Below are 17,426 nucleotides of genomic sequence, written 5' to 3' on the forward strand. Positions count from 1 at the left end.
TATCGCTGTACATGCCAGAGAGAGTTTGTCATGGAAACTCCTTTGTTTTTGGTTTTTGTTAAGAATGCAAAGCTGTGACACCATGAGTGTAGTGGGTTGCTGGGTTGAGCTTCATGTTAGCACAGATACAGGAGAGAATCATCAGTGTAATCAATTAGTAGCAATGCCATGTTATTCATACATATCCAAAGAAAAGGAATTATAGTGCTACCCAGTCCTACCTTTCTCTTATTAAAAAATAAAGAGGGGGTGTTTTTGTGCTTACTCAAGTTAATCGAATGTTATTGGAGAGGTTTATAGCAACTCAAAAAAAATAAGCGACTTAAACTACTTCTTTTAATGAATGAATGCATAGGTGAACAAATCAGCATCACAATGTGTCATTAAGAGGGAGGCCTACGGTTAAGGGTTGTTTTACAAGCCTCTAAAGACTACAGAGAACAGATGGTCCATACAAATTTGCTGAACACATTTCCTATGTACCCATAGCTGCAATATATTGTGTTGTAAATCATTCATGTGCTAAATAGATGGGTTAAAGCAAAGCATTATTAAATAATCCTAAGTGAACTTTCATGCCTCTGTGAACAATGAAGTGAAACACCTTTCATCTTGTTGGTTGGGTTTGAAATTAATATCTAGTTTTTCCAGCGAGAGAATGGATCGTGGTAAATTCTGCTGACACGCATCATTTCTCATGAGATCCAGCACCTGTTTCTGCTGTCAGGCGCTCTCACATCAGTGTCTCGTCTTCTTGGCCATGTTCCAGTTTTGTTCGCCTTAACGTGAAAAATTGGGAAATAACTTGATACGGGGAGGGAGAGAGAAAATGTATCCGCTTGTAAACAATCTACCGTACTTCATATACAGCTAAAGAGCAACCGTTCATGCAGTAAAGGAATCTACGGTACATGAAACCCACTGAAACCCTGTTTAACGTGTGATAGCTCCACTTTTTCCACATCATTACTGTTCTGGCATCAGCCATCAAAACATTTTAGCTTGTCAAGATATCAAAATGCCACACCACTGTCAGAATACATTTCAAGCGTGAGAAATTTTCATTTCATGCCGACTGCAGTAATGCAATTAAGTAAACACCCCTGGCTAATCAAGTTACTAAAATACACCCACGTCAGGGCGATGTTTATATGAGAGACAAATTGAGATGATCGGCAAACCGACAAGACATTTGTTTGTGGAGTGCTGGAATAAGTGCAGCGGAGGAATATGCAGTTTGATTACTGCAGATGATGTTGAGGAATTCCAAACATGGTTATTATAGGTAATTTGAATTGCAATCAGGCAAAAGGCAAAAATATACTTAAATCTCGTCAACTTGTAATTGAAACCCGATATGATGAAGAATGTTGCATTTATATCACGGTGCTTTATAATTGAGGATTCTAATAAGGACAAAATTAACATAATGAGGAGTTTTATTCCTAAAAACAAGCAAAAAAGATGAAGTGTTTTTTTTATTTGTAAATAGGGTCTCCATGTATTACATTCATAAACCACTACCAACATTATCAACATCCACAAGTAAAGTATGGCAGGATGGGGATTTTAACAAAAGGTCTAGGGTTAAGTCTAGGGGCTCTGCACTATAGCAACACCTCTTTAGGGCGCCTGTCTGTATTGGTGACCTTGAACCCTTTCTCTGGCACCTGCCTAGAGTGTGTTTACTTGTGTTTGCAGGCAGATGAAAGTCAGAAAGCTGAGCCATAGGAAAAAGATTAGGAAGTATCCTATCTGAATGAGAGGATGAACAGAATATTTGTCTGAACTATGTTCAAATGCTCCCAGTGGAAGGATAGTCTCAGAATATGAGGTGGAAAACCGTGTGATTGCCCCAGTTCTGCTTAGTACCGAGTTAACGCAGTAAATTATTCTACAACTTACATCTTAGTCTCCTCAAGATTTCTTTTTACACTGAAGAAACCTGGTTTCATCAGAGTTTACATAACAGGACAGCGTGTTTCTACTCTGAGGTAAAAGACGGGGCAAAAGAATCTGAAAGTCAATGTGACTGATTGCGTATGTGTTTTTACGTCTTTAAACCTAGTTTTTTTCCTGCTCTATCGGTGCATCATTTTTATGCTTCAAGTCATACCTGCACGTCAGAGGGATTCTAATTTCAGTTTCACCTCTCAGTTGAACTACATTTTTCCTTCCTATTAATTCAACAAGTTCAAGCCTACTTGAAGTTGGCCTCCTAGGTATATTTTATTGCCTCAGATTATATATTTATTTTCTTAAGATGCAGCACAGTAAGAGCTAGCCTAATGTCTTAGGTACATGCAATGCCTACATCAGTGGTTCTGGTGTTATGGATTGAAAAATAGAAACTAAGTGTGGTTACTTATCTGTAGAGAGTATTTCACCTCGTGTCTGATAAAACAGTGTCAGTTGAGGGGTTTTATCATAAAATCCAAAAAGGCTTCTTGCAAAGGTTTACAATCCCTCTGAGCACTGTTAGCCTCAGGTGAACATCTGTGATATTACAAAGGCTTCACTGGCTCTTTAGGACAACATATAGAGCTGGGTGTGCGCTCTGATAGTGTGAGAGTTTATTTCGTTGGAAAAATCACAGTGGCACAAAGTGTGACATTACTAGGCTTGTTTAGAAAAACTCATTTGGGCTGTGCTGAAAAAACATGAAAATTGCCCAATCTGGCTGGTTGTCAGATTAAAAATATTTTTAAGATGCAAATTAGTTTGGGCAAATTTGTGCAGCTTACCTCCCCCAATCAATTCCAAAAGTCACACTAAACAACTCTTTTTCAAGACATGATTATAATGGAAATGGAAATCCAACAGTACGAATAAAAAGCACACAATGTAAAGGAGTTTTGTTCCAAAGACTCACAGTTTGAATGAAATTAAAAAATGTGTCATTTAAAATACCTTTCAACCCCAGGTAGGCCAAGTATGGAGAAAAGTAAGATAACATACATATATGTACAGTGTTGTCTTCATTTTACATGCAAAAAAGTATGTGTGTCTCCCAGTGTTTTCTTTTCCATGGAAACTGGGTCCAAATGGCTTTTTGGGTGTTAAAGGTTGCCAACTCTTGCCCTAGAGTATGGAGGAATCTGTCCCTAAAAGATGTCACCTTTTTTTAATGAATAAAGATAGTTAACATCAATATCTATTCAGCCAATCACATGACAGCAGCAATGTTTATATGGGTAATCATGTCGACATGATGAAGACAGCCTGCTGGATTTCAACACGAGCATCAGAATGAGGTATAATGTGATTAAAGTGACTTTGCATGGTTGTTGGTGCTAGAAAGACTGGTGTGAGTATGTCACAAATTGCTGGTTTACTGCTGATCCGCTGGACCGCAGCACCCACCCGGTCACTCCTGTCAGATCAGAACAGGAAACTGAGGCCACAATTCACACAGGCTCAACAAACCTTGACAACAGAAGATTAGAAAAACATTCAGCAATTGGATGAGTCTCGATTTCTGCTGTAACTTTCGAATGGTAAGTTCAGAAATTGTTGTAAACAACATCAAATCATAAAATTCAACCTGCCTGTATTGACAGATTAGGTTTGTGATGGTGATATTTTCTTTAACACTTTAGTACCAACTGAGCATCGTTTAAATGCCACAGCCTACCTGAGTACCATGTCCTTACTGACCACAGGGTACCCATTTTCCGATGGCTGCTTCCAGCACAATAACACAGCGCGTCACAAAGCTCAAATCATTTTAAACTGGTTTCTTGAACATCACAATGAGTTCACTGTACTCAGATGGCCTCCACTGTCACCAGTTCTCAATGGGATGGATTCAAGTCGCATCAGGTTGGTATCATGGAGGTGAAGCCAGCAAATCTGCAGCAGCTCTGTGATTTGTTTCCAGCACCTTTTTAAATTAGTGTGATCACAGATATAAGGCAGTTTGAAGCAAAAAGTATTAGATAGATAGATGGATGGATGGTGTGTTCAGATTTTAAAATTCTCAGCACAATTTCTACCAGGGGTTTGTATCAATCATTGCCTCAGCATTATTTTTTTTTTAATTTGAAATTCTTGCTGCAGTCTGTCACTGGCTGTTCCTGTCTGGAACACATAAAATGAGCTATCCTACGGCTGAATCTTAGAATAAACAATCCAACGTACCAGAGTAACTGGGATGCCAAAGCTTAGTATTATACAGACATGGCTAAATTAGCTGTGTTCTTTGCAACTTTTGTCATTTAAATAATTAATGACTTTTTTTAAATAAACAAAAGAGTCAAAGCCTTAGCAAACAAGACCAACTTATAATAGCTGCAGCAGTCAGCCTGCACATGCACCTCTCACCGAAGCACATATAAAAGGCATTTGTGCTGCTCTCTTTTGCTGCCACAATGCTGACCTGAAAGCTTTTCCTTGTTGATGCTGCTGGTGCTGTGCATGCAGCATTTCAATAACCCAACCTCGACTACAGTATCCACCTGTGAGGCTCAGAGTCAGTGCTCCAGAGAAGTTATTATTTTTTCATCATTATCTGTTTGATTGTGATGAGTCACAATGGCAAAGGCGTGACGTCAGTGCGAACACTGTGTGCACTCTGTTTAGACACAGCAGGCTTTCTGAACTATAGTGAAGGAAATGCAGCAGCTAAAAGGTGATAAGACCTCAGGAAAAAGGATCAGAATAGTTCTGTGATGTAAAACTGTTAAGGACAGATTGAAGGCACTGGATGACAGCTTCAGAAAAATGCTTCTGTTTGCTGTCAATAGCTGCAGGCAAAAGGCTTTAAGAGATATTCAGCTGCACATCAGAATAGTTTCACATGGTTTTTTAGAACATCAACGCTGAAACCAGGCACCAGAGGAATGCCTATATATCAGTTGAATTTCATTGTGCAGCATCTTGTATTAACGCCTAATGCCATGATTGAAGCTGTTAAAGTATCATCCTTCAAAACCTTGATTCCACTGCTTCGCTGCTTTCTGAGAGTGGCATTGATTGTCTACTCGTTTGCCAAGTTTGCCAAGTGTTAATCAGGAACTGATTAGAAGCAGTGGATGGAAAAGAGCTGGGGCTGTATTTGATTTGCCTCAGCTAAGGACAGAGATTAGTCACTTAAAGGGGCTTGCCACCCGCTTTAATAATTAACATATGTCATCACTGCTTCCCTGGACACAAGAAAAACTCCGTCAGCAGCTTTAAATGTGAGACCTGCGTGTCCTGGTTGCTGGCTTTCGCGCTTGAGAAGGTGGTTGCCTAAAATATTGAGCAATCTGTCCCGAGGCACAGACAAAACGTAAACCGATTCTTCAGAAGGACAGCATCTCCCTATAAACCCTTTTTGAAATGCAGTGTAACGCTTTGATTTAAGCTCATATTCTAGGGGAAGCAAGTTCTTCTGGAGTCAAAAGAAATGCTCTGGAAAACCTGACTTTGGCTCATTTTTGATGGATGTCCTGGGCAGAGATGGGCAGTAACGCGTTACTGTAATCCGATTACTTTTTTCGAGTAACGAGTAAAGTAAGGGATTACTATTGCAAAAACGGTAATTAGATTACCATTACTTTCCCGTAGGAACGCTGCGTTACTGCGTTACTAAAACCGTGATTTTTTTTGCGAGAATGTCTCATGACAGTGACGTAAGCGAGTGCGACGTTTGTGACAACAGCTGTGTGCAGATCAACAGTGGATCATATATCAAGTACTGGAGAGAGTATGAGCGTGCAGCGTTTTAAAGCGTGGACGTACTGACCTTACTTTAAGTTTGATTCCATAAAAAGTGACAAAAACATTAGCGTCCATCGTGCGTGGGAAGAAAACTTCTTTTTACAGAGAAAAAACCCCTAAACTTCCAAGCAAGCTCCGAGTGTGCTACCACGTAATGGGAAATTCACAGAGAAACTGCGGTATCCTTTCACTGACCGTTGCGGCACACCTGCACCAGGGTAAACCTCCGCCTACCCTACTCCTGCTTTACAGGTGAAAATAGAGCAAAAGGACCGCTAGTCTTTGACTTTATTTATTTTCTTTACTTGCATCTATTTGAAAGACTGAGTGTAAACACAAAAAAAAAAATAAATTTATGTGCTGGAATGTGCAGAAAATAGGTTTAAATGTTAAACAAATTTCTTCCAGTCAGTGAATGGTGCATATAATTACATTTTTGCTTGATGCATAAAGTTAAAAGATTAAAACTAATAAAGCAAGTTTTAAAAAGAGACTTTTCCATTTGATTACATTTTGTATGATGGAATATGCAGAAAAAGTAGAACTGGGCTGAAAGATCTATCGCTTTATCACCTCTTCAGGTTGTAAATCGTGTTTTTAAAAAGTAATTAAGTAACTAAGTAACTAATTACTTTTGAAAATAAGTAATCAGTAAAGTAACGGGATTACTTTTTTGGGGAAGTAATCAGTAATTAGTTACTTTAGGCACATGCCAACAATGCAGAGACCAACAGGTTACTAAATCACACCGACATGAAACAATTGAAACATAACTAATAGAACCTGCATTTGGGATGGTCCTGAGGTATGAAGCTACTAGAGTCACTATGACTTCCAGATTTCAAGTCCACAGCTTATACTTTGATCAGTGAAGCTGAAATTCTTCTTTTTTAGAATAAGTAATGTCATTGTGGAAGATAAAGTAGGGCATTTTTTATGCAGTTTGGCATCTTAGAGTGAAATAACGTGGCCATAGGAAATCCCTGGGGACTTTTATCATTGATCTTTCCTCCTTTTTTATTAGTGCCTTTATCATTTATTTTTTTTGCATTCTGACTGTCTTCCCCCTCATGGCACAGGTAATGGATATCCACTGTTTGGAGGGAGCAAGTGAATTGAGGCATTTCTCTTGTCATTATTTCCCCTCCTCTGAAAATCCCTGTCTTGTATTTCTTTCTCCTGGGCTGTCACTGATGGAAAGCTTCTTTTCTTTGCTTCCTGTATTGCCTGCCATCCAGAGTCCAACAGTCATATAACCACTTCATCTTCCCCACAGTGTATTTGCGTTGCACACATTCTAACCTGCGCTGTGCCCTTTTGGCTCATTCTCTCTCCCTCTTTTCCCATGTTTACTTTTTTCCTGCACCCAATATCTTGCCTGCCTTCATCTCGCTTCTCTTTTTCAAATCCACATCTTTCTGGCTCATCTTGTGTCTGCTCTCCTCCCAATATACATCTCTTATCTCTCCTTGTATTGCTGCCATATAAATTATTGATGGCCCATCCTTGACTCGACTGGTGTAGTCAAAGGGCGACCCAAGTACCGAGGACAACATCAATACCAAGCTAAAAGTGCAGCTGTGGCTTGTGCACTCTCTGCTTGACTAACTTTAACCAGAGTCCCTCTTTACTAATGACCTACTTAGAAAAAAAAAATGCTAATTTGAATAAAAAGTTTTCTCTTTTTCTTTCCCCTCTCTTTTTATTTTAATTTGCAGCTCTTCAGATGACTCACAGCTCACTTCAGTCCACTCAAATGGGACATAAAGGCCCCGTGCGCTGGATTCTTACATCACTTTAGACATTGTTGTTGTGATGTCATGTTGTAGCTTGTGGCACCAGTTTATTTAGAAATCAGCGCTTCTTTATTGTTGCAAGAAATTACATCTGTTGTCATTTTTCTTTTCATTCAGAATTCTCTTTCATCTTCATATCTTTGAGGCATCCGAATTACGATTTTTTTTTTTTACGTGTTTACGGATCCTAATGCAGCGTCTAATTGTGACTGAGCAATGTCATTTGCAGAGAAGGATGCCACCAATTATTAAGGAAACACCCAAATGAACAATATTAGGAAACTGCCTGTTCAAAAAAAATAAATCAGAAATAAGAGAATCAGTCATTTTAAGTGGCACATCTCACTGAACTCCTTTGTTCACATTCTTAATGTTTTCTTACTTCATCGCTTCTGGTTATCAGAGCATTTATTGTCAGCAACTTGGTACAGTTAGAGTTGCTGTTTTTGTCATTTTGATGATTTTTTATCTAAAAATGCAGTAACAATACTGTAAGGTGTGTATATACACACAGTATATATGGCAGGTATTCTCTTAGAGAGTACGCGAAATGAAAAACAGAATAGACAACAATATTGTAAGCTTGTCAGAGGTAGTGCTGTGCTTCTGGTGAATAGGCTTCTTATTTTTATTGCTGATCAAACAGAGCGGGTAAGACAGGCCTAGTTGCTGGCAGACCTTTCTCAGATTCAGACTGGGACTTTAAGCGAATCCTGATGTTTTTAGACACAAATTATTTTGTTATCCTGATAAATAAACGCTGTCTGTTACAGATTAGCAGGACTGATAATGTTTGCTGCCTAGCTGCATCATACATAGCCATAGATGGTATCAAAGGTCGATGTTGCTATCGTGATATCACCCAGTTTTGAAGACATGAGCCTACATCAATGGTTTCTACCATGCTTTTTTAAGATAAAATGCAGGTTTAAGATTTTTCTGCAATGAATCCACGTGTGTTTTACTGTCTGACATCTGCAGTGGTGCTGTGTAAAGTTGTGCATCAACTGGAGGAGGTGAAGACAACACTGTTGGTACTTATATATTACAAATTTTGCTCTAATTCTTGTACTTTGGTAGTATTTCTTAGTATGTGAATATCAGTATTTAAAAAAAAACTACTATGTACTTCCTGGGTGACGCGCTTAAAGGCTAGAGAAACGGACCATTGGCCCTAGAAACTAAAGAAAATGATTGATGTAAATATTATTGCACACCTGTGGTGAGCGAAGCTATAATTGGTCTGTTGGTATATTTGTATCGCTACACCTCGAAGAAGGCGCGACTGATGTTCATTGTGTATTTTTTATGTCTTTATCCCTGTGAAATATAAGCCTTTTATTCCTTTTTTAAAAATATAATGTTATTTTGTGTCTTTTTCTTTTGCTTATAACTGTTCCCACTTTTCATTTTTGTTGCCGTGTGAATCATTCTGTTATTTTCTTATCATCAACTGAAAGCTGTGGTCTTCAAGAAATGCTGCAAAAATCCAAAAGAACAGTGTGGTATCTGCTACCAGGAAGTCAAACATCGTAGCCTCAAAACGCTCATGTTACATAGAGGTTTGGAGGAGACCAAAGCAGGGCAAAAAATAAAGGGAGAAATTTGATTCATTTGAACTACGTGAAACAGGCGTTTCTCTGTCCTCTCCAAATAAATGATAAAGTAGAATAAATCAGGAGGCCTAGAAACAGAATTATTTAGAGGCAACAATAATTCAGGCCTTTAGGTTTGTCAGATTGTTGTCAGATTTTCTCCTTCCTAGTGTCCCTGTTTCGCTTTTAATACTTTTGTACTTTCAGAGCAATTCTTAGCTTATTGAGTTAGAAGGAGCAGTTCCTTTCTGGTAGTGTCTTTTTGAGGTCTTCTGTTACTACTTCTCAGAACTAGGGCATCCTGTGTGCTCTGCAGGGGTAAAATGTTAAATGTAAAGGTTTACTCTGTTTTTCTCTGTTGGTTTGCTGTTCTCTTTTTCTGAGATTTCCACTTGTATGAGAGGTCAGCAGTAAAGTTCACTTGTCTGATGAGGACACATCGAATGCTGGCTGAATGAGAGAGGCCAGATGGAAAACGCATGCTGTGAAACCAAACGTTTCCAGTTAAGTTCTGCCACACAACATAATGCAGACTCCAAAAAACAACAAAAAAAAAGATGCAGTTTATTGCATGACAGGAGCAGGAGGGGCTGCTTTCCCCATTTAATTTGTGAAGATGTCACAATTTTAAGTATTATAAAAATGCACTTCACTTCTGTGATTGTTGTCCCCATGGTAACAGATAATGGTTATGTGTTAAGGGGTCCAAAAGATCATACCAAGAAACAGCTGGGACTATTTGTGACTGCAGCGCTCACTTGAAAATAATATTAAAAAATAAATAAATTTTCAAAAAAAAAAAAGAAAGTAATTATTTTTGGTAAAGTATCTTGTTGGCACTCGGGGATTTGGTATATACTCACCACCCCCACACAAAGCTGTGTGTGACAGATTTACTGAGCAAAATTTCGCTGTGAATACATTAAGCTGTCACCATTAACCGTGTTTTACTGTTTATGCACATGTCCTTTCACTTTGAGCTGATTTATTTATTTTTTGGCCACAACATTAGCCTCTTTGTGTTTTACTACATTCTGAAAATAGCATCTGTGTCGATGTTAGGGGTGACTGTAAACGACAATGGCGAGATTATAAGCAAAACACATGGTTCATTGCTCCGGAGGTAGTGGCACATTCCCCCCCCCACAGCCACTAGTCTGATAAAACAGCTTCACACAGTCATCAGCCAAGCAGGCATTAATGACCTTTAATGAATCCTCGAATATAGGATCTGCATTTGATTATGATGACATTCTGCTATTTTTAAATAAGTTTCAGACAGTATTTAAGGAGAAAATCAGCCACTAAATGTAGCTGGATGAAGGCACACCGTTAAAAGACTGACGTATGGCCCTTATCTATTTTGCCATCAATTTAAAATAACTTTCTTCTCGTGGAAATGTCAAACTGGAGAGAGTGTCTGTGGAGAGAGCAAAATATTCTCATATTTGATATAATAACACACAGAAAGCCAGAAGAGCTATGGAGCAAAGCACATTGAGCATTTAAATGTCGTTTGGTCAAATGAAGACCGTGTTCACTGAGTATCTGAGTGCTTTGAGTCAGGCTTGATGTAAGGGTTATGTGTCTGGAGCAAAGCAGATGCTAAAAGGCTACTGTGTAGGAAAGCGCGAGGTCAGTGGAGATCAATGTGATTGATGTTTGATGGGGTCCACCATCTAAATGTGTAAATAAGGCTGAGCGGCTTTGGAGTTTTTGTTTGCCCGCAGTGTGTATAGCGCACATGCTCTCTTTTTTTCTTTAGATTTTATGAACTTCAAAGGCTTGAGGGTATTTAATCATGTTTACCTCTGTGACTGTGTTCACGCCCCCAGTTTGTTTTCTCTTGATTCAAAGCTCACTGCAAAAGCTGATTTTGTTGAGGGTTTTTATCTTGTTTGTTTAGGTTCACTCTGCTAAGCCAGACCTTCTAAACTAAACCCGCATGGAGCCTGTTTACCGAACATCGGCTCAGTGGTCTGCCGTCCAAATCCAATCTAGTCCTCTCACTGCTGACCACAGTTTATCACTTTTAATATCATGTGAAAAGTGGTGTGGAATATAGCCTGAGAGTGAGGATCTGACTGCAGCAGCTCAGTGCTCAAAGTTCATGTATCCAAACGATGTTTAGTGGTGATATTCCTTCAAAGCATGCAACTACCAACACCGGTCTTCCATAAACTATAATTTCCTATCATGTTTTTCCTTTAACCATGCAGCAGTTTAACCACTTTAATCAGTCCAATCAATATAGTGAACAAACAAGACTAGAAAACAAGTGGGATCATTCCAGCGGTCTCAGAAACTACAGCCACTGGTGTCTCAGAGATGTGCACCAGCTGTCCTCTCATATCAAAAATAATGAAGTTACAGCATTAGTTTGGTGGTTCTTACTTGCAGTAGCATGCCAATGTTTTTCTCTGCTGCAAAACAGTGGAGTTCTCCATCGGGTTGTGATAGAGAGACATGCAGACTAAAAATGGAGCTAAGCTAAGAGACAAAGTTCTTGATTTATCAGTCATCAACGGTCTGATGCTCACCAAAAAAAAATCTTGAGCAAATTATTCTCTAGTGTGACTCGGCTTAGCCTTAGAGATAGGCTGATAAGCACATCCGGAGAGACCTCAGAGTCGAGGTGCTGCTCATCCATGTCGAAAGGAGCCAGTTCAGGTGAAGTGCTAGAGTCTCCCTTTGGATGTGCCTCCCTCCAGGCCAGATGATTATGTGCCTCATCTGGGAATGCCTCAGAAAGTATTGCTGTGGAGAACGACTTCTGGAATACCCTGCTTAGCCTGCTGGCACCATCGTTTAAGATGACGGATGGATGGTTGTCGTGACAATAGTTAATGTTGTGACAAATTTGAAGCTAAATCACAATGATTTCTAAAATTAAACAAGTACTTTTTAGTGCCAGTCTAGGGGCTCATGAAAAAACAAAGAAACAAAGCAAGCATACCAAAATACAACAGGGGTGATCCATGTAGAAAATTAACCAAATTAACCTCCTACTTTCTACTTCAAACTGTTATACAGAAAGCAAAAGGCACGAGTTACGCAGGCGTGGCAGGTTGGGACGAGGAAAATATGACTGAATCCTTCGCAGATGGTAGCCATCTTGGCTCATAACGTAACCTGTGGTCATCAGTGAAGAGTCAGTCATTCATAAGCTACGGCGTACTGTTGACCACTTTTGTAGGCTACGTCGTAGGCAGATGTTTAAGTTTAACTTGTGAGCACAGCACTCTTTTTGCCTTCAAATGAAACTCTTTAAAACAGTACAGCTTTTTCTTGACATTCAATAACCCCCCAGTCAGTACCAGTCAGTAGTTTTAGACAATGTGTTTTCATCCTATTAAATATTACCTTTTTTTCTCACTCCAAGGTGTTTGTTGGCACTGATGCCAGAAAGTACAACCATGGAAATATTGGTTGATAAGATAATAACCCCATTTTGTAGACCTTTTTAAGTCCACATTAGGTTGGAGGAGTGATAGGCATTGCAGGTTTATCACCTAGAAAACAATGATTCTTATCTTGTTTGAGAATCTAAACCTAAATCTAAGTAGCTTTAATCAGCTGATTACGTTTAGGTCTGGTGTTTGGTTTGGAAAAACATTGCGGTTTAGGTTAAAATGCATCACTTCACACCAGTAATCCTTCCCATTTATTAAGGGTTTTACTTTACAATACCAAAGGACGCCTTATGTATAATTTTACCACACCACTCACATACGCAGTAGCTGCGGATGAACTGAGTATTTCCGTGCTGTAAGCTTTCAGTATGTATGTATGTAGGTGGATTGCTAATTATAGCTGTGTTATTTTTACTATACTTGCTGCCTTTATAAGTGGGACAAAGACACATTCATGCATTGATGAAAGAACGGAGCAATTTCTTCTCTTCTCTATTTTAAGTACGTTTAATTATAGAAAACCTGCGATAAACAATAGAACAATATATATTCATAAAAAACATTTTAGTACTGTCTTTCGTCAAGTCAAAATCAAAATATATGGTATCAAAAACACTCTGTTCTGGTTCACTCCTGACAGATTGTGCTTTTCCCAAATGAGAACTGAGTCTGTGGTTATTTGTTGCCACTTGAGTTTAAATCACATTTGTCCTCCGCTGATGAAAATGGAAACCAGCTGCTCTGAAATGTATAGAGAAGATGTCCTTTATAACATCTCACCCACACAGAAGCAAAAAGTAGTTTTGTTAAAGTAAATTGTCCTGTTGTCCTGCCTTAAATAACCGCGTTTCCTGTCCTGTGTTCTCAGATTGACCACTACGCCCAAAGAGATCTGAAGAAGGGTCTGCAGCTCTTTGGCACAGAGGGCAACGTGGGTTTGACCAACGCCTGGATGATAGTACAAACTGATGTAAGTTGTGAGATCACCGGAGGGAGTAGGCGATGCTTTGGGATGCATCTATTTCAGATTTAACTGCTTTAAAAGAAATAATATAACTGTGCCGATAATAGTAAATACAACAACACAAGCTTGAATCTGTGACATTTTGACTGCATTATTCATTGTTATAGTACTTATCTTTGCTATTGGAAGAGTTTCACTGTCTCTTTTTCTTGTTTTGTTTTGGGGGGGTTTTGTGCCACTGGGATCACGTTAAATTATAAGTGAATAGTGAAATGCGGAAACACCATTTCGTTTTACATTTCATCTTTCAGGGTAATATACGAATAAAATACTGCAATCCTTTTAGCCGTTAATAGGATCTGGACATTTATAAGTCGGCTAATAAAAGAAACACCACCAATCTGAGACATGGCACCAGAAGACGTGTCTTGAAATGACTCTACTGACAGTAATAAACACTTAAAGCGTTCCTGGTTTAAATGCTGTGGTAAAATGTTTTCAGAGAGATTAATGCAAACATCATAGACTCTCGGAGGTAATCTTTGTCTCCAGCTCTCACTTTGATGTGCATTTTCTTGTTGCAATATTTATATATATATATGTGTTTTCTTCCTCTATATATCTCTCCAAAGAAAACACAATGTGAAAAACACAGATTTGGAATTAAGGATTGCAGAGGACGGATGCTGCTGTTAGAAAATGCGTTTGGGAGACATCAAATGATAGATCGCAGACTTAGGGGCTCTTTGGACCTTCTTTTTTTTACATCACAGATCCTGTGTTATGGCTTGTAGTTTTGTTCCATTAGTAAATGTGCGGTGCATGCTGGTTGTTTGGCTCTGCTCTGTGTTGGTGTGTATACATGTGTCTAGTGCGTGTTTACCTGTGAATGTGTGTGTGCGTGGTGACTGATAAGACACAAATGATGACAAAGAAATCTATTGCTATGCAAATACTGTATGCAAATCCAGGTGTGTTTATACGTGTAGGTGTAAATGCGCACATTTGATTTTCTTCCTGCACGCTGGATCATGCCATAAGAAGAATCTGCCTGAATGAACCGCTGCCTGAAAATGCTAGAGCACGAGCGTGAACGTGCATTTCCCCCCCACACACACCTTTGTCAGATCAGCCGCTGTGTGTATGTATGGGTCTCCACAGAGTCTGGCTGAGATGAAGATCATTATACGGCAGCTCTCATTCTGTCACTCCCTCCCAAGCCTCTTACATATATGCTGACTCACTGAATGGATAATGCAGCAGATGTCCCTGGAGCAAAGTTCACCCTGAATATTATTAATGGCCACCTATGGAGCTATGTATGCATGCATGTAGACGTAGATCTACCTTAGACAGAGCAGGAAAGAGCTCCAAAAGGCACTAAATGAATCCTCGGTATAATAAATCTGTACTGGCTGCGCACATTTGGTCGTTAACTTTCCAAGGTGATAACATCTGAATATTCTGACTGTGTGTTCTGACCGAAGTTTACATCTTTATTTCCCAGCTCTCTCTGGGGATTTGAATTCTGTAGTTCCTCATGTTAGTGCTTCCATTGTTTAAGGAAGTGAGTAAGTTTTAAATTAACACAAAATCCCCAACTGTGCCCACGCAGACAGCATTATTCCCCTGTGAAATTTAAGTCCACCAGATGAAAAAAAAATATCTCTTTCAGAGGCATTTAATCTTTTCAACTACACTGATGAAATGAATTGTGGTGAAAGCCACGATGCCTTATATAAAAAAAATCTATACCAATCTCAAAGCGGGGAAATATTTATTTAAAAGAAAAGTGGGGCGAGTTAGAAAGCTATTTTAAGGCTTTGAGACGGCTGCAGCTCAATATCAGGCGGATGAGGTGTTTTATATGCTCAGCACATATCGGTTATTTTACCCAAGGAATCTTAATTCGTGCGAGGTAAACAGCTTTCGTGCCCATCACTGGAGGATGTATATTTCTTTTGCCGTGAATTAGGATTTCAGTGTGATGATAACAAAAGGTCAGACTCTGAAGGCTCATTGTTTTTCTCCCGGCGCAGTTTCGTTGCTGTGGAGTGACCAACCACACAGACTGGTTTGAGGTTTACAATGCCAGCCGCGTGCCAGACTCCTGCTGCCTGGAGTACAGCGACAACTGTGGCCTGGACAACCCGGGAACATGGTGGACAGCGGTGAGTTCAGACATATAAACCCAAGTATACAACAACTTGAAATTGTGCTACTGATATTCCTTCTTTTGTGTTTTTTTTTCCACAATTTTATTTTTGCAGAGGATATATTTAGTTTGCTAAACCCATCCTCAAACACATTTGGTGTGTAAAGAGTCAGCGCAGCCACGTATCATTTTAATCACCTGCAAAATCATAAACACAACTGCACGTGAGAAAAATTTAAAAGATTTAAGACGAATTAAATGTAGTGTTGTAAACTTGAAAATTGGAAAACTTGAGAGCATTGCAGCCTGCTGTTAGATAATGATGGAGATAGTATTAATGATAGCGGTTTTGCTTAACTCAGAGGAGCAATTACGTGTCACAGTTCTCTGATTCAGGTAAATATCTAGTCAATACCCTACTTTGCTAATAGTCTTAACTTCAAAACGTTATTAAGCATATGTAATGTGTAATTTTCTTAGTTATAATAAGAGTACCTCCAGTATTTTCCTCTGTTCGGACCGAGCAGTCTACTGATACTTTTGTTTTTGTGACACAACTTATCATATTCGTTCAATCCAACATGGACGCTGACTGAAAACGACTTTTTCTTCATCTATGTGCCTGTGAATTTCACATTAAAAAGGATTCTACATGCTTTATATTACAGCATTTTGTAATACACCATGCCAAATTTGCGGGGGGGGGTTACAGTGTGTGCTCAAAATTGAGACTTTGCAGGACTGTGCAGGCCTTTTTCTTCACATTTTACCTAGCCAGTACTTTTTTTTTTTCATGCATCTCTCCCAAATTACAGATTCTGATTCATTTTGATGGTAAGAAAGACCAATGAAAATGTCAGGCTTTTGTCTCTAATAGTTTCTGATATATTCATTTTCAAAAAAAAAATTTAAAAAATTGGGTCGACGGATATTTTTCAAACCAAATGTATCTTGAAAATATTTGATACATGAAACTAAAATTTCACAGCTACCATCATAAATGTTCAAATGTTCTGCTGTAAAATTGTTATCCAAATCGGCGATTGTCGAGCAGAAGGCTTGTTTGATTTGAGACAAAATGACTCTACTAGATTATATTTACATGATTCATCGTTCTAAATAATCATTAATGACCTTATACTAAGGCTCGGTTCATTTGCTCTCTGAAACAGACTACTTTAGCTTCTCTCACTCAACCTTAAAAGTGGCTGTTTTCTAATTGGCTGCCCCTCCCAAACAGAAGGTTTGAACAACAGGCTTCTGTGCTCACCGACATACAGAGGCAAGACTAGACAGAACTGTCTGGAACCGAGAGTGTAGAGCAGCCTGAGCATCCCCATGTATGTATATATAGTATATGTGACAGAAAATAAGGACAAGCATAATAAGCCTCTTTCATGATGCCTCTGAGCTCACATTTACTAAAATGTCTAAAAGTTCAATCCATATAAAGCTGCTTTTGCATCCAATCAGAATTCTTACCTACGCTTGATTATCCAAGCATACCAAGTACTTGGTAAGTAATTGTAATTTGGGATGTTAACGGGCAATTCTTTGCTTGATCTCGAATCTGAAATCAATTCAGGACCACAATCAACATCTAATTCATCTGCTTCAAAACAGTCTGACTCACAAATTGTCAACAGTCATTTTGCAGTTAAAAAAGGAGAAGCCTTTAAACCTCAGCAGCCCAGCACTTCACCAAGTAAACAGGAGGCCTGGGAGATTTTTGTATTCATTATAGTGGTTATTGAATTAATCACTTCTCTCCAGAAGGACTTGACTGCTGGTGCTACTAAT

The 17,426-nt window shown here is 38.9% G+C and overlaps 1 protein-coding gene across 3 annotated transcripts in view; it reads left to right on the forward strand.

Annotated features, from left to right (window-relative positions):
- Positions 1–17,426, forward strand: part of tspan4a (tetraspanin 4a) — a 166,824-nt gene that overhangs the window by 132,848 nt on the left and 16,550 nt on the right. For all 3 annotated transcript variants that reach the window (XM_005930767.2, XM_014336296.2, XM_005930766.3), the window contains 2 exons: positions 13,376–13,477; positions 15,511–15,642. In XM_005930767.2, coding sequence (XP_005930829.1) covers positions 13,376–13,477; positions 15,511–15,642 — 234 coding nt within the window. The remainder of the gene's footprint in view (positions 1–13,375; positions 13,478–15,510; positions 15,643–17,426) is intronic.

The sequence above is a fragment of the Haplochromis burtoni genome, unplaced genomic scaffold (genome assembly GCF_018398535.1).
Source record: "Haplochromis burtoni strain Fernald_Lab_line unplaced genomic scaffold, NCSU_Asbu1 Contig_135, whole genome shotgun sequence".
NCBI classification, from domain to species: Eukaryota; Metazoa; Chordata; class Actinopteri; order Cichliformes; family Cichlidae; genus Haplochromis; species Haplochromis burtoni.